The 23,953-nt window shown below is 45.1% G+C and overlaps 2 protein-coding genes across 3 annotated transcripts in view; one reads left to right on the top strand and one right to left on the bottom strand.

Moving 5' to 3' along the window:
* Positions 1–2,431, top strand: part of FAH (fumarylacetoacetate hydrolase) — a 33,406-nt gene extending 30,975 nt beyond the window's left edge. The window contains exon 15 of the mRNA XM_012507396.2: positions 2,208–2,431. Within this exon, the coding sequence (XP_012362850.2) occupies positions 2,208–2,287 (80 nt within the window). The 3' untranslated portion in view covers positions 2,288–2,431. The remainder of the gene's footprint in view (positions 1–2,207) is intronic.
* Positions 2,432–11,512: 9,081 nt separating this feature from the next.
* Positions 11,513–23,953, bottom strand: part of CTXND1 (cortexin domain containing 1) — a 57,221-nt gene continuing 44,780 nt past the window's right edge. Inside the window, exons 2-3 of one of the 2 annotated variants that reach the window (XM_030814891.1) lie at positions 19,621–19,772; positions 11,513–18,048 (exon numbers count right to left, since the gene is read on the bottom strand). In XM_030814891.1, coding sequence (XP_030670751.1) covers positions 17,804–17,983 — 180 coding nt within the window. In that variant the 5' untranslated portion in view covers positions 17,984–18,048; positions 19,621–19,772 and the 3' untranslated portion in view covers positions 11,513–17,803. Of the gene's footprint in view, positions 18,049–19,620; positions 19,804–23,953 lie in introns of those variants that run through there. The other variant, XM_030814892.1, reaches the window with a different exon arrangement.

Below are 23,953 nucleotides of genomic sequence, written 5' to 3' on the forward strand. Positions count from 1 at the left end.
CGTTTCTCACTCTCCTTCAGATCTTTGATTTGTTGATAGTTGTGGTTTGTTGTGGATTCTTTCTTGGTGTCTGACATTATTTGGAAACAATATCTGAGCAAAAGTCTTTCATTTCCCTGTGTCTCTCAGTGGTGGCATCTTTCACCTGGTCTTCCTGCGTTTCTGTTTATTCCAGTTTCTCTCCCCAGCATTATTGCTTCTCTTGCCTGGCACAGAATTCCTGGGCAAGGCTGGCCAGGGGTCCCAGGGTGTGGAAGCGGTGACCCTTCTCCTTCAGGACCATGGTTGGGAGAGGCTTTTTAAAAATGCTGCAGTTCTGAGTTAGTTATTTTGGATAGATGTTTAATAAATTTCTGCTGGGAGCCAGTTTTACTTTAATAGGCTTTTTTTTCACCCCAGTGGTGTGGATATTTCTGAGCATTGAGATGGAAAAGTGACTGACAGAAAATAATGAAAGTGAGCAACAGAATAGGCGAGGGCGTTGCTCTTGACAAAGGGCATCCCTGCATGTTGTCAGCATGTGGGTCACGGGGCTTCTTAGGGCCTCCCAAAGGACAGCCTCACTGAACAGATGTGACAAGTGCATCTTGTGCCTGAGTCTCTGAGCCTTTGCACATGTTCTTCCCTCTGTCTGGAATGGCATTTTCATGTGTCTTCCCTAATGAACTCCTAGCTACCCGTCAAGGCCCGGCTGAGATGTCCCCCCTTCCTGCTCCCTTTCCCTCCATGCTGCTCGCTCAGCACCTTGTAGGCATTTCTGTGTATCTCTCGTCTGGACCTCCCACTCCCTCTAAGTGGACCCCTCTCAAGGGCAGAGATGGGCTTCTCTCTGCTTTTCCATCATCCTTGTTGAAATGGAATTAAATGAAGGAAACTAATATTTATTAGTTTCTGAGATGTGCTGGGAATTTCACTGAAATATTTAGTGTAATCCTTACAACCTTGAGAGATAAGCATTGTTTTTCTTGTTTGTAGATGAGGGAGGTGAGTTCTGAAGTCAAACAGCTTGTTCCCAGCCACCCAGCTCATAATGGTTATAATGACTGACACAGGGAATTTCAAATAGGGACTGGAGGCTGTTCTCTTTCTTTTTTTTTTTTTGAGACAGAGTCTCGCTGTCACCCAGGCTGGAGTGCAGTGGCATGATCTCGGCTTACTGCAAGCTCCGCCTCCTGGGTTCATGCCATTCTCCTGCCTCAGCCTCCCGAGTAGCTGGGACTACAGGTGCCCACCACCGCGCCCAGCTAATTTTTTGTATTTTTAGTAGAGACGGAGTTTCACCGTGGTCTCGATCTCCTGACCTCGTGATCCACCCGCCTCGGCCTCCCAACATGCTGGGATTACAGGCATGAGCCACCACGCCCAGCCTGTTCTCAGAGTTTTCTATGCATTTGCTCCCATCATCCTTGCAGCAGTCCTGTGCGGTGGGCACTATCATTAGATCCATTGCACAGATGAAGAAACTGAGGTCTAGAGTGACCGAAGGTTACAGAGCCAATAAGTGGAGGAGCCAGGCTTTGAATTCAGGCATTCTGGCTTCAGGCTAATTGGCAGAGTGAGGATTTGAACCCAAATCCACGTGGGGAGAGTTGACACTGTATTAGTCTGTTTTCACACTGCTGATAAAGACATACCTGAGGCTGGGTAATTTATAAAGAAAGAGAGGTTTAATGGACTCACAGTTCCACATGGCTGGGGAGGCCTCACAATCATGGTGGAAGGCAAAAGGCACGTCTTACATGGTGGCAGGCAAGAGAGAATGAGAGCCAAGTGAAAGGGGAAACCGCTTATAAAAACGTCAGCTCTCGTGAGACTTCTTCACTACCATGAGAACAGTATGGGGGAAACCGCCCCATGATTCAATTATCTCCCACCGTGTCCCTCCCACAACACATGGGAATTATGGGAGCTATAATTCAAAATGAGGTTTGGCGGGGGACACAGCCAAACCACATCAGCCATAGGAAAGCTGTTGAGCCTTACAGTGCCTCTGAGGATCCCTGGCTGTGAGGTGGGCCCAGGCTCTAGTCCAAGGGCTCCTGCGTGTGACTCTGCCCAGCTTCTGTGGAGGGTTATTGTGTTTAAGATTCTGATGGCACCTTCCTGCCTTGGGCCAGCTGTGTGCCGACGGGCACTGCCGCTGCCTAGGTGTTGGTTCCGGTGAGCCCAGCAACTTTGTGACTGATCCTTGTCCTCCTCTGTTCCAGGGTACTGCCAGGGGGATGGTTATCGCATCGGCTTTGGCCAGTGTGCTGGAAAAGTGCTGCCTGCTCTCTTGCCATCGTGAGATTTTCTCTGCTCTTCTGGAAACAAAGGGCTCAAGCACCCCTTTCAACCCTGTGACTGGGGTCCTCCCTCGGGCTATAGGCCTGGTCCTGCATTCAGTTGACAAATAAAGCCATTGTGCTCTGAGGCCTGCACTGCCGCAGAAGCAGCTGTGTCCACTTATGATCGTGATTTGATCCAGTGGGTCAAGGTGTGTAAAGCCTCCCTGTCAGATATTCATTAATATGCTTTCTCACTGTTATTAGTGAGGTCAGGGGTCTTTGTGGGGTTTTCTTATTATACATCCCAGGCCTCCTGGTATTCCATGGAATATGAAAAGAGACTGGCACCTGTAGTAGTCAGGGTTCTCCAGAGAAATAGAACCACTGGGAAAGAGATCGATCGATCGATTGATTGATTTTAAGCAAATTGGCTTCTGGGATCCTGGAGGGTGGCAGGTCCAAAACCTGCTGAGTGGGTTGCCGGCTGGAGACCCAGGGAAGAGCTGCAGTTTGAGTCTGAAGCAGTCTGCTCTCTAAATTTCCTCTTCCTCTGGGAAGTGAGTCATTGTTTGGTGAAGGCCTTCAACTGATGAGATGAGGCCCAGCCACACTGTGGGGGTCATCTGCTTTACTCCACTGATCTAGGTTTTATTTCACCTAAAAAATACTTTCTTAGAAACATGTAGAAAAATATTTGAGCAAATATTTGGGTACTTAGTCTAGCCAAATTAATACATAAATTTGCACATCACAGCACCCTACATGTCCAGTATTTCTTGGGGCTAACGGATGAGCACGTATGGGTTGTAGGCTTGGTTCATGGGCCCTGTGGCTGTGTCTCCACACTGTAAGCCTTGGGAAGAGCCTCCGAGTCATGGGTGCGCACCTGAACTGTGATGATGGCAGGAAAGGACCTAGCTTTTCACCTCTTGCAAGCCCACTAGAGTCAGGAGAGTGAGCTCTGCCCCATCTCTTCTGCCCCAATCCATTGCACACAGGCAGCCCTGGTTCTACCCTAGTTCCTTGGTGACTACAGCAGGGGAGGGTGCCCTGCAACCTTTCCTGGGCCTGATGAGCCCTATACTGGGGCCTAGGGGGATAGTTGAGTATTTAGAGCCCATCTGTCAGATCGCACCATTCATTCATTCACTCAACAAATCTTTATTGAGCACCTTCTGTATGTTAAGTACTGTTCTAAGGATGAGAGGCACAGCAGTAAACAGAATAGCCCATTTGAAGCTTACATTCCAGTGGAAAGAGATAGACAATAAACAGATAAGGAAAAGACATGTGTTATGACAGATGGTAATAGGTTTTATGGACGATTGGGGGATGTGGATGCTATTATAAATGTGGTCAGAGAAGGCCTTAATCCCATAGTACATTTCTGCTAGAGAGCTGAAGGAGTGAGGGGAGCAGGCCAGATGGATACCTGGGGACAGAGTCCTCCAGGCACAGGAATCGGCCCGTGCAAAGCCCTGAGGATGGAATATGCTTATCATTTCTAAAGAACAGCAAGGAGGCTGGTATTTCTTCCTTACGTAAAAGCAATCTGCGGTCAGGAAGGCTGGAGTTAGTATGGCAGCTCCACAGTGTCATTAAAGATACCTCTACTCTGCTATCCTCAGTATGTGGTTTTCAGTCTCAGGGTTACCTCATGGTACAAAATGGTGGCTGGAGCTCCAACTAGTACATCTGAGTTCCAGGCCAGCAGAAGGAGACAACAAAGAGGTGAGGATTGGGAGGATGGAAGGGCAGAAGAGTCCTCCTTCCTCCTGAGTTAGGTCACTTTAAGCAGCTTTCCTGGTAGTCCCATACCACACATTTCTTACATTTCACTGATGAGAATTTGGTCACAAGGCCACACCTCATTACAAGAAAGCCTGGAAATGTAGTCTTTCATCTAAACACATTGCTTGCCCTGTGAAAATTAGTTTGATTGCCCTAAAAGAAGGGGAGAATGGATACTGAGGGACAATTAGTAGTCTCTGCTACACGCAGGCTGGGAAATATCATGCTCTGAGGCTGAACTGCTCCCCGCGGACTTTACTTCCTAGAGCTATGCTCTAGGGCCATATTCTCCAGTGCTTTGCTGATTTCAGTGGAAATGCTGTATAGGGCAGATGTCAGCAGGATCTCCCAGACGCTTCTCTCCAGATCAGTGATGCAAACTCTTCTTTGAATTTGGAAGACCAAAGCCTTCCCCAGGATTTTTCTGAATTCCTGGGGCTTATGTTCCCAGGGCTACATCTGCTTCTGTTGACTCAGCTAAAACCCCTGCTCTCTAGGCTGTGTTCTGAGATTGTTCCTAAAGCCTTCTCTCCTGGCATCAACCCACAGGAGTGACTCATCTTTTTCTCAAAGCCCTCACCTGCACATGGATAAAAGGCCCTCATGCTCTGCACAGTAGGGCTTTACTGGAGATCTCTGGGTCATGGGCAAAGGTCACTTAAAATCATTATTAATCCGCTTGTTCCCACTGGCACCAGAGAATGCTGATGTCATCTGTTGAGATCACACGCTTATCCCCTTGTTGGGCATTTAATGCACTTAAAGGGCTTGGTGATGTTGGGAAAATCCAATGGACCTGCCCCAGAGTCTGAAACACACACAGGGCAGAAAGAGCCAGAAACGTTCCTGGCACCAGATTCACTTAAGAAACCAAAATAATGGATGTGAATTCTGGGTCCAGCCTGGGCTTTACTTGGCAATTACTTTTCCTTAATCTTCAGCGACAAGAGCCTGTCTGTTTTACTGTCTCCAACTCCAGAAATGCTCACTGCCAGCCCCACATGACAAGTGACTTTAATGATCTTTAGTTTTGGAGATCTAATTTATTGAAACCTATCTGTGTGTAATAATATGAAATAGACAAAAATGACTTTCAGGGCCAAATTTCCTCTTTTTGACAGTGGTATTTTAAGGACTAGAAGCATTTTGACCAGATGAATGGAGCTTGCAGATGGGATGATGAGCATCTCAAGGCAGGTTGGCCATAGTTATCACTATATCTTCCTTATTAATTTGTATTCCATTTATGCTTCCTGTTTTTAACTAGTGGCCCATTCGGAATATGAATGGATGACTGTGAAAGTGAGAGTAGAGTTCATTTGAAACTTTATCTGACCAGGAGGAATCAGTCCAGAGGAGTTTCTGGCAAGATAGGGCTCACTGCAGGTTTTATTGTAGGGTGGCAAGGGAGCTAGGCTCAGGGGCACGCTACAGCCCTGGGCCAGGGCAGGCACTAGGGGTTCCAGGGGCTGGGAGCCCCTGTCCCTATTGCAGAGGGGAGTGGAGGAAGAGAAGCCTTGTTGCCCCCACTGTGGGACTTCTCTGTCCTGAGGCCTCTCACACACATTGGTTTACCTTTGAAACACTGTGCATTGAGAGCTCTCCGGAGGGTGAGTGTAGACTTGAACCAAGACAATGTTTGTGAGGATAAGGGAACTTTAGGGATTTTTTCTGCGTTTTTTTTTGTTTTGTTTTGTTTTTTAATTTTGAGAAAGGGTCTCACTCTGTCACCTAGGCTGGCATGCAGTGGCACAATCTTGGCTCACTGCAGCCTTGACTTCTCTGGCTCAGGTGATCTTCCCACCTCAGCCTCCCAAGTAGGTGAGACTACAGGTGCACACCACCACGCCCAGGTGATTTTTTGATTTTTTATAGAGATGGGATCTCACTCTGTTGCCCAGGCTGGTCTTGAACTCCTGTGCTCAAGTGATCCTCATGCCTTGGCCTCTCCAAGTCCTGGGATTACAGGCATGAGCCACCCTGCCTAGCAGTTTTGAGGCATAAAGTATCATAATTAATGTTATCTCAAAGATTCCTGACACCAAAATGGATCTCAAAAGTGGTTCTATTTTCACATTTTTTCCCTTTCTTTAGTTTGGAAGCATATTCCTTTTAACAACCCCAGAGAAAGTAATGTGGCAGGGTTGTATCCCGAAGTACTAATTTGTTTTCTGTATATCCCCTCTCTTTGTGTCCTCTCAGCAAGATTTCCAGGGCTGTGGGAGTATTTTGCTCTCCCTCCTCCTGCAGAGAGGCGGAAAGAAACTCGTGGGAGATGGACCAAGACTGGATGCTTGCATGCAAGCCTGTTTTTGTTTTTTAAAATTTTGCTCTCGAAAACTAAATAAGGCTGAGGCCAGTCTTATTTTCAGACTGTTTGCCAACAGCACACCCAAAAGCTGGAGTGAAAAGTTCTTTCTTGAAGAGGGAATGGAGTAGCATGGCACATCTATTCCCGCCAAGGTCATGATCCCAGAAATAAACAGGCCTTTGTTGTCTATGATGATTTGATCAATATCTGCCTTCATTGCATTTTCAGCTCCTTGAGGATAGTCTGCTTTTGCTTACTGAAAGTTCATCAGTACCTAGCACGTAACAGCCACTCAGTGTATACTCATTAAGTAAGTGAATGAATTCTAGGAGGTCACTGGGAGCAGATTGTGTCTTATTGATAGGTCTACTTCTAGTATTTGCAGGGCCTAAGCTGAGAGTGCTCATGGAGTCTCAGTATTTAGGAGGTATAAACAAGCTATACACTATTAAATAAAATACTTTCTAGTCTCCTACCTAGATATGTTTGCTTTCATAATTGCAAAACAAACATATTTGCAAAGTGATGGCTTTTATATGATTGAAAATTGGTAAAATAGGCAACTAAACAATTATCACTGCACTTGAAGAAAGTTGATGGGATGGCAATGTTTGGATGAGCATTAAAGACACAAATTCATGAATTTTATACTTTATACATTTTCAAAATCAGACTATTTTTTACAATTTTTTTCTTTCTTTAATTTCATTAGAATCATTAATTATGCTCTCCTGAGCTTTTCGTAGAATGTGTGTTTTATTGACAATATAAAAGATTAAAAGGTACATTGAATTATACTTCAGTTTACAAGAAGTAAATATCTTCATCAAAACTCCAAACTAAGTGTTAAAAATTGAAAAATTAAATTTTTCATATGCATTTTCAAAGTTAGTTTTCTTTGAAAATATTCAAAATTAATGATAAAAAGCGAGATACAACTTGTAATTAAAGAGCTTTAACATTTAATCTCAAAATTCTTTAAATCAAAATGAAATGTCTAAATTCATTTTTTGAAAATGTAATAAAATCTGTTGTGTTTTGTTTTTTGATATGGGGTCTCACTATGTTGCCCAGGCTGGCCTCAAACTCCTGGGCTCAAGGGATCATCCTGCCTCAGCCATCTGAGTAGCTGGAACTACAAGCGTGTGTCACTGCACCCAGCTCAAAAAAATTAATTAAATCTTATTAAATATATTTTATAAAAACAAAACTACTTTACAGTCTTAGTGTTCACTGTCCATTTAGTTGCCAAAGTAAAGAATTAGTATCACTCTTCGTTTAGGTTATGGGACCCATGTGCCAACTAGGGCACATTTTGTGAGTTCCTTCAGAACCACAGATTGGAAATAAAGTTTGATTTTAAAATTTTATAAATTTTGATGAATTTATGTCTTTAATTCTCATCCGAACATTGACATCCCATCAACTCTCTTCAAGTGCAATGATAATTAATTCAGTTGCCTATTTTACCAATTTTCAATCATATAAAAGCCAAAATAGAAAAAAAAAGCAAGAAAGTGGATATTTGATATAAATGGGAAATGTCAATTACATTCTGGCTAGGAGGAAGCGTGTAACAAGTTGAATAATCATTCCTTTCTCTTACCTAAGCACTTCCACTGACATGTCCACCTCAGGGTTGGACCTGCTACAGTCCTGCGTGGCATTCACACAGTCCCTTTCTTTTGAGGACACAGGGCAGGGATGTGAAGAACTCTTCTGGCTTGGACAGTATTACTCATATTTGCGGTACAGGTGGAGCTGCACCAACCTGAGGCCCAAGGAATAGAGGTGCTTGTATGAATTTGAACAAATTGATTTGTGTGTGTGTATCTGTTATAAGCTGGGCCCTCTGTGGCATGAGTTCCAAGGGAGCCCCCACTCCATACCTTACCCCAACCTAAGGGCAATATTGCTTCTTTACCTCCATCTTTGGACCCCACACTGACTCTGATATTTGTTGTATAATAGCAGAGACTTGTTCATTTCACACAACTAGTGAGTGGCAGAGCTGAAACTGGATTCTAGAGCTTTCAGCCTTTAGGACAACTCTCCCCATTTATGGTCTAGTGATATGTGGACTTTGATTTCTCCTGTGGAAGCAAGCTTCTCAAGGGCAGGGCTGTGCTCTACACATCTTTGTGTCCAAAGCCCCTGTTAGACAGTAGTTGCTTCTAAATGTGTGTGGCATTGTACGCACAAAGTTCCCCATTTCATGGCTATAAGCTCAAGCCAAACTCTTCTTTCAAATGATGTTAGTGCTGTATTTGGTAATCTAACAGAAGAAAAAAGGAAAAAAAAAAACATGTGCACCAAGGATGGTCACTGAAGCACTATTTTTGTAGCCTAATTTTCAGCCTTCTGAATGTCATCAAGTCACTTAGCTTTCTGGGGTCTCTCTTCCCTTAATATATATTCATGGAAAGCCTGAGCAGCTGTCTTATCTCCAAAGTGAAACCCCATATCTCCCCACTTAATGGGATGACTGCTGTGAAATGGAGGTGGCTTCTAAGAAAGAGCGTAATCTTTTTTGGGGGTATATGTTGACCAGCAGCCTCTGTATGGTCAGCTGAAGTATTCTCAATTCTGGGGTCCTCCTTATTTATGTAGATTAGGCAAGTGGACACTCCTTTCCTTGGAAAAAAGGTATAGTTGGTTATAACCAGGGTGCCCCTCTCTTTGGTGCAGAAGGGTGGAGAGGGAGTGGACCGAATTGCATAAGAAGTCCAAACGATGTGAGGAACTAGTATTCCAATCCTCTCTCCTAAATAGTCAAAGTTAGAAAATTGGTTTGGGTGCACTTGTTGGGTCCTGACTGAGGTCTGTTGGCAGGAAGAACACCCAGGACCCTCTGCAGAGTCATCTCCCTTTGTCCCTCCAGATCTATTCTCCATCCTTCCCTGCCCTGCTCTTCGTGCCCCTGGAGGCTGACCTCGTTGGACAGCATCACCCGGGGTCATGCCCTCTGGCTGCTGGTTAAGATTGGCCAGTGGAGGTGCAGGCAGAGGTTGGAATGTAGAGGGATAAAGCATCAGAGAGCATCATCCTCCTTACTCTTTCCCTGCTGAGCCATGGTTTGGGCAGTGGCTGTGTCCTACTACGTCCTACTGCTCCTGTGGGCAACATAACCACAGTCTTTGCTAGATTCTGATGCCACTGTTTTCTCCCCAAGCAAGGGGCAGTAATGGATTCTTATCATTGTTAACCCTGGATTAATCACCAACCCTTACTGATTCTCTTTACCTTGACTGTCCCTCTGAAAATTGTCCCAAAATTAAACCCTCTTCACTGAACCTTTTGAATTTGCCACTTAAATCTTGATGAATAAAGTCATTGGTATTAAGGGTGACAATTGGACCCATGGAGTGAGGGCTATTATTGTAGAAGTGGCCCCATGGAAGCCTTTGGAACTGCGTCTTTGTGCCAAAATAGTAAACCAAAAGCAATACTGCATCTTCAGGACAATTGAATTGTGCCCCCATCAAAGACTTGAGAGATGCAGGACAGGTGGTTCTAATCACATCACTATTTAAGTCACCTGTCTGGCTTATGCGAAAGTCAGGTGGGTCCTGGAGAATGACTACAGATTTTCATAAACAAATCAGGAATTGATGCCATTTCAGGAGTTGTTCTGGATGTGGTATCTTTATTAGAGAAGATCTGCTCAGCCCCTGACACCTGGTATGCACCTGGTATTGTGCCTGGTGACTAGAACAGTAATTCTCAAAGGGTAGTCCCTGGATTAGCAGCTTCAGCGTCACCTTGGAACGTGTTTGATGTACAGTTTATAGGACTCCACTGAAGACCGCCTGAAGTAAAAATTCTAGGGGCTTACCAGCTGTGTTAGAACAAGTCGTCCAGGTGATTCCCATCCATACTGAAGTTTGAGAACTGTCATATTAGAAATAGTTTCCATTGGATCACAATCAATACAATCAGAAGGAGTTCACCTTCACCTGTTAGAAGACTGTGGCACACCCTAAATGCATTACCTCAGGGATCTGCCAATTCTGGTCTCTGTCATATTATATGAGACCCTTATCATCTTGACAGCCCATAGAACTTTATGATTGCCTGCTACATTGATAACATTATGCTAATTGGATCTGGTGAATGAGGACTAGCAAGTGCTGTACTGCCACATGCTTGCCAGAGAGGGGAAGAAAACACATGTGGAGGTTCAGTGACCTGACACATTGGTGAAACTTCTTGGGTTCTAGCAGGCTGAGGCCTGTTGGAATATCCCCACTAAGATGAGAAACATGTTGCTTCACCTTGTGTCTTCCACTATGAAGAATGAGGCTCAGCAGTTGATGGATCTCTGGATTTTTGAGGCAATGTATAGAACATTTGTGTGTGTGTCTAATGGATTTACTGGTTACATCATAAGATTGCTGGTTTTGAATGGGGCCCAGAATAATACAGGGCTCTAGAAAAGGTATATCCAGACTGTGATGAAAGCTACTCTGCCATTTGGACCTTAAGATCAGCAGATCCAATAGTGCCAGAAGTGTCTGTTGCACATGCGGGTGCTGTACGGAATTCCTAAGCATCTCCGATAGGAGAATCACAGCATTGACCCAACTGAACAGGATGGGAAGAGAGGGTCCAAGGCAGTCTTGGGGAGATATGTGTGACAAGACAGCTTTGAAGGGGCCCTGGGTGTCAAGATATTCAAGAGCCATCTAAATGCCTATCAGAGGGCATCCACTGCAGAAAAGACTCTCAACGATCAGCTGGATAAGATGACCCAACCTGGGGGTGTGAGCCTCTTCCTCTGTCTATCTGGTGTTTGCTCAATGACATCATGAACAAAGTGACCATAGTGGAAGGGATAGAGGCTATCAACACTATGGGCTTTCCCTTGCAAAGGTTCATTGGTTTCCGTAACTTCTGGATATGTAGACTTCCAATGAATGAGACCAATGCCCCTGATATGGCACCATTCCCAGAGATGGGTGGTGGGAGATAGACCAACCACTTACTTGGTAGCAGGTTAATTACACTGAGTCCCTTTCATCATGGAGGGCAGTAGGAATAGACACATATTCCAGATATGGATTTGCCATCCCTGTCCCTCCCTGCCATTTGTGGTGTTTCATTCTGTTCATTTTGTGCTGCTAAAACAGAATAACACAAACTGGGTAATTTATAATGAATAGAAATTTATTTGGCTCACAATTATGGAGGCTGCAAAATCCAAGATCAAGGAACCAGCATCTGGTGAGGACTTTCTTGTTGCATCATAAACATGGTGGAAGGAATCACATGGGCAAGAGAGAAAAGAGGACCAAACACCCCCTTCATAACAAACCTACTCTCGAGATAACAGCATTAATCCATTCATTCCACCCTCATGGCCTAATCACCTCTCACTGGGCCCCAAATCTCAACACTGTTGCATTGGGAATCAAGTTTCCAACATATGAACTTTGGGGGACACATTCAAACCACAGCATATTCATCTCAGCATATCCCACAGACATGGCCTTTAACCAAGAAACCTTAGGTTTTGTGGGTTTGGAAATCTCTAGTGACCAAGAGGAACTGCTTCAACCAGGGAATATAGTTATGGGTCTGTTAAATTGGAAGATGATCTTGTGCCATCTGGGGCTCCTTATGTTGAAACATTGGCAGAGAAAGAGATCACTGCACTGTCAGGGTGGTTTACCCCAATATCCAAGGGAAAGTGGGGTTTCTGCTACACAATAGGGGCAAGGAGTACTAGCTTTGGAACCTGGGATTCGCTAGGGCACTTGGTACTCCCTGTATCCCTTGTCCTCATTCTGTAAGCCTGAGGTGGGGGCATGAAATTAGATTTCTAACAAGCTCCCCAGAGGTGCCAATGCTGTCCATCCGTGGACCAGTTTGAGTAGTGTTGCCCTAGAGCACCTGTTATTCTTTCTGATAATTTTACAGAGCTTCCAGGTGAGATCTTCAAGGTCTCTTCATGTTCTGTAGGAATCTGTGGATACTGTGGCAACTTAGTGAAGACAGCGCACCAAGAATTTGAATCCTCTGTGGGTGAAGGTTTGGGTCATTCCACCAGATAAAATTCTCCAACAGCTAAGGGACTGCCAGAAGGTAGAGGGGCTATGGAATGGGTGGCGGGAGAACAAGACTACAGTTACCACTCTGGGTCCCATGACCAGCCACAGGAGGGGGCACTAGTAGTTGTGCTTTACAGGAAGTCTTCCACTTACCCAGGAGTGGCTACATGATGATTTAAGTTGCAGGTGGGAGTGGGACTAAATTGCTATCACCCCCAGACAATATGGCGGCTGGTGAGATTTTATGTTTCCCCTGTGCTGAGGACAAAATGTTTTTCTCCCATCTAAGCAAAGTTTGTGAATGGCTGCTAAGTGGTAATAGGGTGGATTGTGCTGGTTTTTCTTCTTTTGCTCCAGTGTGCTGCCTATGTGGACCGTATCACCCAGGGTCCCCTGACCTTTAGCTTCTGTTGTTTTTGGCCAATGGAAGACCCAGACAGGAGATTGGAGGGCAGGAGGCAAGAGGTCAAGGTATTTATTCCCCCAGCTTTCTTCCTACTGAGCTGCAGTGGGTGCAGGAGTTTTGATCCTCTAGCTGTGGCCAGGGCTTCCATTGGGTGACTCCTTCTCCATGGCTATAGCTCTCCCTGGGTTCTAGATCCTTCTCCTTGTCTCTCTAGGCAAGAGATGGTAATAGTTTGTGGCCTGCCTGTCCCTGGGTAGTTTGTTTTTGTTTTTTATTTTTAGAGACAGCGTCTCTCTCTGTCGCCCAGGCTGGAGTGCAGTAGTGTGATCCTGGCTCATTGTAACCTCAAACTCCTGGACTCAAGTGATCCTCCCACCTCAGACTCCTGAGTAGCTGGGACTATAGGTGTGCAACACCACAGCCAGGTAATTTTTTTAAAATTATTTTATTTTTTGTAGATAAACAGATTCTTGCTTATGTTGCCAGGCTGGTTTCAAACTCCTGGGCTCAAGCAATCTGTCTGCGTTGGCCTCCCAAAGTGCTGAGATTACAGACATGAGCTACCTTGCCCAGCCATCCCTGGGTGTTTTCCTGTTCCCTGTTGTTTTCCATACCCTTGCCCAACCTCTGTAAATATTCTTTCATTAAACTATCTTCAATCAGTGCTTCGTGTGTGCCATCTCTTTCCTGCCAAGACACTGAAAGGTCCCAAGGAGAATCCTCCTAAAGGGAGAGAGTCTTTGCTGATGACCATCAAGCTCATAAGTAAGAGCTGGTGTGGCTGAGGCTGTGTGTCCCTCTGGACACAGGCAACCTGTCTTTGTGCTATGACTGGACAGAATAGCTGGGCACATGGATGTGGACCCAGATAACTCTGTTTGGGCACCTCTTCACAGGCTGGGCCACAGGACATTGCGGGTGGTCATTGATCATGCATGGCAGAACCAGTCCTCAACAGCAAGACCTAGGGATATGAAACCACACTAGTGGACACACCAAACTTTGCAGTTCTCTTCACTTGGTGTTTGAAAGCAGGACCAGCCGCTTTTGGACTGATTTAGCCTCTGAAGTTCTGGAAATTTAATGAGACAGGGAGACACTGCTCTTTCAACTCGATAAGAGCATGTAGACATTTCAGCAACTAATTGGAAAAAAATGAAATAGCTATGATAGGAATGATATGCCAGGATGGTAAAGCTAGGGCCCTACTATACATATCCACCTGTCTGAGCATCCTTAGGGGCCACATTTCTTCTAGTGACCATCACTCTGAACTCTTGGTTCTGCATATTTCTGCTACCCCATTTGTCTCTGGGACTGTTGGCCCCTTCCAGATTGTATTTCCCTATGTGATCCACCACCGAGGTGTCTTCATTGTCCCAAAGACCACTGCTGCAGAGTGGATCATTTATCAGACTTTAGAGAGGGCTTGGGGCAACATGAAGGGAGTGTAGCTGAGCACAATACAAGCAACAACTTAAAACCGGCCACTAGGCACCATTGCCTGGAAAACCCACCACCCATTCTCTGCTTTGGAGAGTTCCTCTCCAGCCTGTGTTCTCCTTAAGTCCTGGGTTGTGGCCACCTTCACAGGCCTCCCATTCTCTAAATGCTTTTCATTTCTTCTCTGCCAACTTCTAGCCTTCAAGACTTCCGTGCATTTCTTTTGCCGATCAGTTTATCTTTCTATCCACAACCCCAAAGTTCATCTCAGCTTACCAGAAACGAGTTGAGACACTCTGATCACAAAGGACCATCTCCTCTATGCTTCAGCAGCATAATGCAACAACTGAAGCCTGAGATTCCAGTTGCTTTTTTCTCCTTAATATGATCCAGTTCTTAGACAGGTCTCCCTCCCCCATGTGCTCCACGTGTCTCTTAGATGGAGGGAGTGTACTGTAAATATTTATTCTCCCCTGTCCTAAGCAAGCTGCCCGCCTTCATCATATCTATCTCGATCTTTCTTTTTTTACTTGGAACATGTATAATAGGGAAAATGGAAGAAATCCAAATGTTTAATAATAGGAGTCTACATAATTATATATATATATATGTGCACTAGATGTCACGTTTTATGGCCATTAAAATGACAAGTGTGAAGAATGTAGCAGCAACATGAAAGTATACTTTTGATGTAATGTTAGGAGAAAGAGTATGATATAAAATTATGTAGCAGATCATCTATACGAAAAAAAAATCTTGCATGAGGACAATGATTAGAAGGGAATATATGGACACAAAATGAAAATTGCTGTTTTTTGGAGGCTTGGGTTGGGAGTGCTTTTTATATTTTCCACCCTTCCTGAAATGTTACTATTTCCCGTTGCCATCAAACAAGAGTCAACAGATAAGGTGAAACCCATTAGCAAATCTAAGTGTGGAAAAGAATTAATTAGGACCAACGGATTCTCAGGCAGTGCTTCTAAACTTTAACGTGCATATAAACCACCTAGGGAATCTTGCTAATGTACATTCTGTATGTAGGTCGGGAAGGGGCTGTGAGTTTGGGTTTCTAACAAGCTCCTCAAGTATTGCAGAGGCTGTTTGTCCTTCAACCACAGTTTAAGTTGCACTGCCCTGGAGCACCCTCTTTTTCACCCTTGAGGGTTCTAAAGTGTGTCCAGGGGAGGTCTGGAAGACCTTTTCTTGTTCCTGGGGTCTGTTATTAGCTGACTGGGAGTTCGTTCTAGTTTGCATCGTAAATGCATGCTGATGAGCTTTTCACAGAAATGCCTGGCTTCTCAAGGTAGGCTTCAGAGTGAGGGCTGCTGCTGCTGAACCTGAGGCAATGCACAAGGCTTTTGCTTTAGATCCTCCCCATTATACAGGGCCTTCCCTGCATCTTGGTTCACTGCCTTTGCCAGCTGTCCCTTTGTGCATTCCACAATAGTGGGGATAGGGGTGGGTAGGAGAGGGGTAGGAGAGAGATGACAACTGGATATCCCCTGAAATGCTGCCTGAAGAGCTGTGGCCTTGTCCACATTCAGGGGTCACCTAGTAGTGACAGTGCTTTGGAACCCATTTTCCAGGTGGCCTGGGCTGTGGTGAGGACTAATGGCTGGGAGGCAGACAATGAGAAAGAAGTCTTGAGCTTCTTCACAGCTGCAGGTCTCTTGGATGGGGATGGAAGGCCACACCTTGGAGGGATAGAATAAATGCACTCAGAGGAAGGGGAGCTCAGGTGCTCTCGTTTAACTTTGTATCATGTTATGGGAAAACTGATGACAAAGGCAATTATGTAAATTGGTAGACACCCTATCCCTTGAGGTCAGGTGCTGGGGAAGGCTGCTCTGAGTATCCCTCTGACCAAGTGGTTCTGGCTGGGAGATTTGGCCTGTAGGAAGCAGCCCTCAGAAGTTGAGAAAAGCTGAGGGTTCCAGGCTCTGTAGGGGCAGGAGGCACCCAGAACCTCTGCTTCTCCCAGCTAAGACCCCTGGCTTCTCCTGGGGTGGTGAATTCAAGAACATTCATGTTTGCCCATGTTCTCTCATTTCATCCTCACAAGAACCTTGTGAGGTAGATGTTATTCCCTCACTTTACAGATGAGGAAATTGGGGCTCAGAGAGGCTGAGTGAGTTATTTGGGGTCCTATAACAAGGAAGTAGAGGAATTGGGACATGGGTCCAGTTTTGTAGGCTCTGCTCTAATAATTTTGCTGCAAGGTCATAGATGTAGGTGCTGGAGTGGGAGTGAGGGTCGAGGGCAGAAAGAAGTGGGAGGAGGGAGGGCCTGAGAACAGCCATCATCAATGACTTCTTCCTTGCCCCCCAACTCCGACTATAGCACATTTATAGCACATTCACTCCCCTTTCTGTCCTGTCGTTCACATGAGGTATATGCAAAAAATAAAAATTTGAAAATGACAAGGCTTTTCCTATCTTACAATGAGGAAACTGAGGCACTGGGAGGTGAAGTGACTTGCTCAAGGTCACATTGTAACCTGACTGGTAAATGCAGGACTAGAACACAGGTCTCCCCATTCAATATTCATCTCATGGACTGTGCACCCTCAAAAAGGGTACTGGGTGAAATAATTTTGTGTGAGGAAAAAATAGTGAAAAAAATTAAAAGTGCAACCAAAGCAGATGATTTTTTAACCATGACCTACCCAACCAATGGGTACCCTTCAGTACTCAAACTGGCAGCTAAGAAGAGTGTCTGATGTAAAGGGGAAGTATTCATGCTATCATACGAGGCAATACAACATCATGCATAGAGTATGAATTTGACTAAAAAATACAAGTAAAAAGGCTGGAAGAAAATATATCAAAATGGTGGTTTCTGGGAGGTGGGATCATAAGTGTTATTTCCTCCCCCTTTCTTTCTATTTATCTGCATTTTCCCAAGTTTCTAAAATGTACATTTTATTTATAACAGGAAAAATATATCCCTCTATATTTTAGTTTAAAAAAATACTGCTTGGAAGCAGCCCATATCCTGTGCCTTTCGTGAATTTTCAGGTGAGACTCCCTCAACCCACTTTCCCCCCTCACTGCCACACCATTGCTAGTCCATGGCGAGGGGGCTGGGGTTCAGGTGGGACCTCTCGGTTGGGAGCCTTCATGTGCTACTTTGCATTTTAAAGACAGGAGTTTCCTCTAGACAATACCACTGTTGTGTGATGGATGGGGGGTGTCTGTTGCTGGATCCAGTTCCAAAAGGTGCCCAGGAGCCTGGAAAGGTGACTACCCTGTCATCTCACAGGGACTCCCCACACTGGAACCCCAGCATCCTGGGTCCTGGTCCAGGGCTCTTTTCCCCTGGCTGCTCCATGGTTGTGACACCCGTGGCACCCGGGCATTCCACGCTGGTGCTCGAGGGAGGGCTGAGAGGGCTAAGCTGCACCTTCTCCTTCCCTGGGTGGCCAGATTCATTCCTTGCCTCTTCTGGGGTGGCAGGCTGGCAGGGGACACACGGGTGCATCCTGGGGCACAGCCACCCGCAGAACACCAGGTCCAGTCTCCACAGCCGCTGCGCCTCAGTCGTCCAGGTGCTGCTCCTCCCAGGTGGACGTGGGGATGGCGCTGTAAGGGTCCATGATGACCTTGGCACAGCGGATGATCATCACGACAAGGAAGAGGCAGAGGAAGACGAAGCAGGCCAAGGTCAGCCCTTTGTCCACGTCGACATAGACGGGCTCGGGCGTGGGCTCCTCCATCTCGCGGCAGCGACTGCGGGCTGTTCCTCCTCCGCCTCGGGCTTGACTGGTACCATTTTCCACCCCTGCAGAGACAGCCACAGCAGTGGGGAAGGAGGGGCGTAGTCACGTGCCTGGGGTGATTGCAGGGCACCAACCTCTGCTCCCTCTTATCTGCTACCCCTGCACCGAGAGCTTGCTGCTCAGACCACCCTGCAGGAGGGTAGGAGGGGATGGGTACACATGGACCCACACGGTCACAGCCCGAAACCTTGTAGGTAACCAGAGTCTCTAACAGGGTGCAGCCAGTGCCTCCCCAGACTGGGGCAGGGGAGGTGACAGATGAGTCCCAGCAGGCGTGGGACTAGGGTGGGGCTGAGGGTTGGGTGGGGATAGAGGCCCTGCAGCTGCCTCCACTCCATGAAACCCTTTAGAAAGGCAGTTAGGATAATGCTTTCCATTTAGCCAAGCCACTATCTGAGGGTGATCTGAAAGCATTCCAAAAATTAGGTAACTATTATATATATGCATATATTTTAGAGACAGGGTCTCACTCTGTCACTCAGGCTGGAGCACAGTGGCACAATCATAGCTTACTGCAGCCTCCAACTCCTGGCTCAAGCAATCCTCTTGCCTCGGCCTCCCAAAGCATCGGGATTACAGGTGTGAGCCACTGTGCCTGGTCTATTATGTTTTTTAAAGCATAAGAACCTAGATTTCAAATGAAACCTATTGTGGAAAACCAGAGGAACAGCCTGAGGAGGGGCTGCTGTCATGGAAGACAGTGAGAGGTCTGGAGGGTCTAGATCCCCTTCCCTGCTGCGGGTCCTCACAGGGACTCTCCAGAGACTCCTGCTGAGGCCAGCACATGGTCTGAAAACTAAGTATGATGGGAAGAACAGTTTTGGCAGTCACATGGAAGAGTCCCAGCTCTGCCACCGCCCTGCAGGGCAGGTCTTGACAGCTCTCAATTATTGTTAGGACTCCAGCAGTAGTGCCTACACTGACACATCACTCATTCATCTTGGGATGGTTCGCCAACTTCTCTGGGTTCTAATTTCCTCCCTGCTGAGGACAGGTGGCCATACCTGCTTCACAGGGATGTGACGACCAAATGCACAGTCCCTGGCTCCAGTGGATGGTCAGTACATACTTTGAGTGAACTGGGAGCTCGAGGAGCTGGCTAGGAGGGGGCAGGCAGCTCCCTAAGTTCAGCTGCCAGGGACAGCTTTAGGAGGAGGGCGGGCTGCTGCTCCCTCTCCCCATAGATAGCATTCGTCCCCATCCTTATCCCTGAACTTATGGAGTGCTTGAGCTCTACGCTGTGCTTCATGTTCTGTTTGTTATTTAAAGCTCATGATACTCCTGGAAGCAAGTTACCCAGGCATTAATAGGCCCATTTTATAAATGTGGAAACTGAGGCACTAAGCAGGGAAATGACGTATCCAAGGTCCCACATCCCACACCCTAGGTCCCTACATGTCTCTGCTTCCTGTAGTGGGGCTCCATCTTCCCCACCCACTCTGGAGCTTCAGGAAGATACCTGTGTGTGCAAGCTTGGAGCCCGCTGGCTGGGGAATATCTGTAACCACAGTCAACCATGCCTTCCCCTCTCTTAGACCTTGTCTCAGCCCTCATCACTCTCGGGGGACACTGACCTTCTGACTGGAGTGGTCACCACTTCATAAGGACCCTGGCTGTTCCAGGAGGCACGGGGAGCAGTCAGGCATCATGGAGGTCGCCCAAGGAGAACAGTGGCCTTTCACTGAGAACAGGCACTGTGCTGGCTGGTGGGGGTGCTGGAGTGTGACTGTAAGAGAAAGGGACAAAGAAGACTAGTTATTTCCTGAGATGCCCAGCCCCAGATTTGATGTGGACTTGCCTGGGTGCTCCTTTCTGGCGTGGGGGTGGGAGCTGCCACACTCGGTTGCTTGATGTTGATTTCTTCTCTCTTTTTAAAATATAAACAACTTTCACGCCTGTAATCCCAGCACTTTGGGAGGCTGAGGTGGGAGGATTGCTTGAGCTCAGGAGTTCGAGACCAGCATGGTGAAATCCTGTCTCTACAAAAAGTACAAAAAAATTTAGCCGGGTGTGGCGGTGCATGCCTGTAATCCCAGCTACTCAGGAGGCTGAGGCAAGAGAGTCACTTGAACCCGGGAGGCAGAGGTTGCGCTGCTGCACTCCAGCCTGGGCGACAGAACAAGACTGTGTCTCAAAAAAAACTGTATATAAATATATATATATATATATGTATACACACACACACGTATATATACACACACACACGCACACACACACATATAGACATAAACTTTAAAAAATGTGGCCACATACACATAACATAAAATCTACCATCTTGATCATTTTAAAGTGTACAGTGGCATTTATGTGTACTGTTCAGTGGCATTAAGTACATTCACACTGTGGTGCAGCCATTGCTGCCATCCATCTCCAGAACTCTTCATCTTGCAAAACAAACTGCGCTCATTAGACCATAACTCCCCATTCCCCTTCCCCCAGTCCCGGGCAGCCACCATTCTACTTTATGTCTCTATGAATTTGACTGCTCTACATACTTCATATAAGTGGAATTGTACAGTATTTATCTTTTTGTGACTGGCTTATTTCATTGTGCATAATGTCCTCCAGCTTCATCCATATTGTAGCATGTCAGAATTTCATTTTTTTTAAGGTCCAAATAATATTCCATTGTGTATATATATATATATATATATATATATATATATACCACATTTTGTTTATCCATTTTTTCATGAATGGACACTCAGATTGTTTTCACCTTTTGGCTGTGTAAATAGTGTTGCTATGAATGTGGGTGTACAAATCTCTCCTTGAGACTCTGCTTTCAATGCTTTGGGGTATATAAGCAGAAGTGGCATTGCTGGATCATATGGTAATCATGTTTTTAACTTTTTGAGGATTAAATTGAACATTTTGCGTAATTAATGGTTGTACACTTTTCAAAACTCAAAAAGCACAAAAAGAAAACAGTCAAAGCAGTGTTTTTACTACCCCTCTCCCCAGCCATCTAGTTCATCTACAGAGAGGAAGCTACTGTTATCAGGTCTTTATACATCCTTCTAATCTGGAGATATTTTATTCTTATACAGGAAAATATGTATGTTTATGTATTTGTTTTTCAAACAAATGCAAGCCTGTTATATAAACTGTTCCACATCTTTTAAAATTTAACATATCTTGGAGATTATTTGATGTCAATACATAGAAGATTGCCTCTTTCTTTTTAATGGCTCTATTGTATTTTGTTGTATGGATATCCCATAGTGAATTCAACCATTCTTCTATCAGTTAGACAAGATTTCCAATCTTTTGTTTTTCATGTATTGATGGAGCAAATGTCCTTGTAGCAATGTCATTTTGCACATGTCTGAGTATGTCCGTAATTAAATTCCTTCAGGTGAAACTGCTGTGTCTAAGGATAAATTCATTTTAATTCTGATTGATATTATTATTCTTGGAGGTTGTACCTATGTAAGCTTCCACTGGCAAAGGTTGTGAGGCACGGTTGTCCTATAGTTGAAACCAGCCCAATTGTCCCATAGAACTGATATTTATGGTTTTTTTGAATAAACATAGAAATTGACCCTCCCAGTCTTAAAACTTGAAACTTACATTTGTCTCATCTCAGTTTTTTCCTTAGAAAACTGACTCTCAGGCAAGGGACTGAAATGCACCAGATCCTGGCATCCAGACAATGAAACACCAGACCCCTTGTTCATCTTCCTTACTCTTCCTTACCTTCCTAGTCCAACTTTTCCACATTCTTTCCGTAGTCTATAAACCCCCAGTTTTAGTCAATTTAGGGGTTTACTCTATAAACCCCCAAATTTAGTCTTTCCCTAGTCTATAAACCCCCAATTTGAGGAGATGGATTTGAGACTTTTAGTCTGAATATTTTTATGAACTAACTTCAAGTTCATTAATCTTGTCTTTAACTATGTCCCATCCGCTATTAAATCTACCTATTCACATTTCCCTTCAGCTATACTTTTCAGTTTTAGAATTTCCATTTGATGCTTTAAAACAATTTCCAGCCCTCCAGTGCCATTTTCCACCTTGTCACTGATATCATAATTTTTTTGAAGTCCTTATTTGATAACTCCAATATCTAGGTCATCTGTGGGTTTGCTTCTATTGTTTATTTTTTCTTTTGGTTCAGTTTCTTGATATACCTGATAAACATTTCAGTGAGTTACTGAGAACTGATGTAAAACATTGTAGTAGCTCAGGGTGATGTTATTTTTCTGCAGAGAGGATTCACATTTTCTTTGGTAAGCAACTATTGTGCAAGCAGATCACCTCCATTCAATAAGGGGCTAAGCCCACTTCGGGTGGGGTTCACTTATTGTAAACAAGGCTGTGTCTATCTTTGTCTTGACAATATTCCTAGGGTGTTGCATTGTAGGGTTCCAAGTTGAGATCCTGGGATGTTTACTTGAGCTGTTCCTTTCTTGGCATATCTTAGGTTCTAGTTTTTCTCCTTAGTGCCTTGAGATAGCTGAAAACTTCCTGGGGGAAATTATTCAGGATTATCCAGCAACTGGTTTTTTATTCTGTGCTGTGGAATGCAAGTGTGTGAAACTTAAGAACATTGGCCATTAATTAATAGCCACTCATAACTATGAGGCCAGGCCTGAGGATGAGGAAATAGGTGTTTGGTCAAAGTTCTGCTGTTCTTTTGCCCTGGGATTTTGAAAGATGTTCACTGCAGTATTGTAACAGTGAAAAACTGGGAACAAAATGAACTTCTGTCAATAATGGAATGGTTAAAACAGCCATGGTATATCTGCATCATGGAATACTCTTACTTCACTGGAAACACACGTGTGCACACACACATATGCACATACACACAACAGAGGGCTAGAAATTTTGTTAAGTGAAAAAGTAAGTTGACAAGCAATATCGCAAATATATCATTTATGTAAAATAAAAAACTATAAATTTTTTATGTACAATCTGCCCATGCTGGGGGTGGAAGGTCAGGGCTCTCTACTCACTGCTAGGTCAAGACCTGCTCCTGCTTTAATTGCTTTTTTTTTTTGAGAAATTTAAGACCTAGAAAAGTACAAACAATACTATAACAAGTACTTACGTTTCCATGATGCAGAATTTGCAATTATTATATTACCATTTTTGCATTGTCTTTTTTTAAAAAATAAATCCTTACATTGTAACTCCTAACCTGTAGAACCATTCCTCACACCCTCTCCAGCAGTATCACCATCATGAGTGTGGTGTGCGCTTTCCACTTTGGGCATCCACAAAACCTCTAGGATTCCTTGAACGATACTTTGAAAACATGGATCTAACCCACCTCTCTCTATTTCATAGATGAAGAGACTGAAGTGTAGGGGGAGGAAGACTTTTGCTCAGAGTCTCAGAGCAATAGCACAGCAGAATTTGGAGAAACCCATGTTTCCGACCCCATGCCTGTGCCCTGGGCCCTGCAGCATGCATTCCACATAGTCATTTAGTGGCTGCTAGAGAAAGATGAATGTGCGAGGGATTCCTGCTCCCATGTTTCATAGTAGGACTCAGCCTAGCCTCTCAAACCCTGACTCTGAAATCTCAGGCTCTGCCTTAAGTTAATATCAGATAACTTCATACAGATTGCAGGGGTCAGATCTCACAGGGTTCACCTTGTGACCCTCCACTGTCTTGTCTGGAACCGGGATTGGGTCCTATAACCTGGTGACATATCCCAGGGGAGGATTATCACTGTCTCCTGGATCCTTCTTGTTGGGGTGAATGCCAAGAATGTGGACTCAAAAACCAGATTTGCTTTTCTGCCTTGCAGATGGAATGTGCTCATTAACCTTAATTACCCGGCAGGCATAAGTCCCATCCAGCTCTGCTTCGAAGCAAGGACACACATCCAGGAGAGAAGGCAACCCTGAACTCAGCTGCAGTTCCCTGGAAGCTGAGCTGCTGGCCTTCCCGGTG

The sequence above is a fragment of the Nomascus leucogenys genome, chromosome 6 (assembly GCF_006542625.1).
Source record: "Nomascus leucogenys isolate Asia chromosome 6, Asia_NLE_v1, whole genome shotgun sequence".
NCBI lineage: Eukaryota > Metazoa > Chordata > Mammalia > Primates > Hylobatidae > Nomascus > Nomascus leucogenys.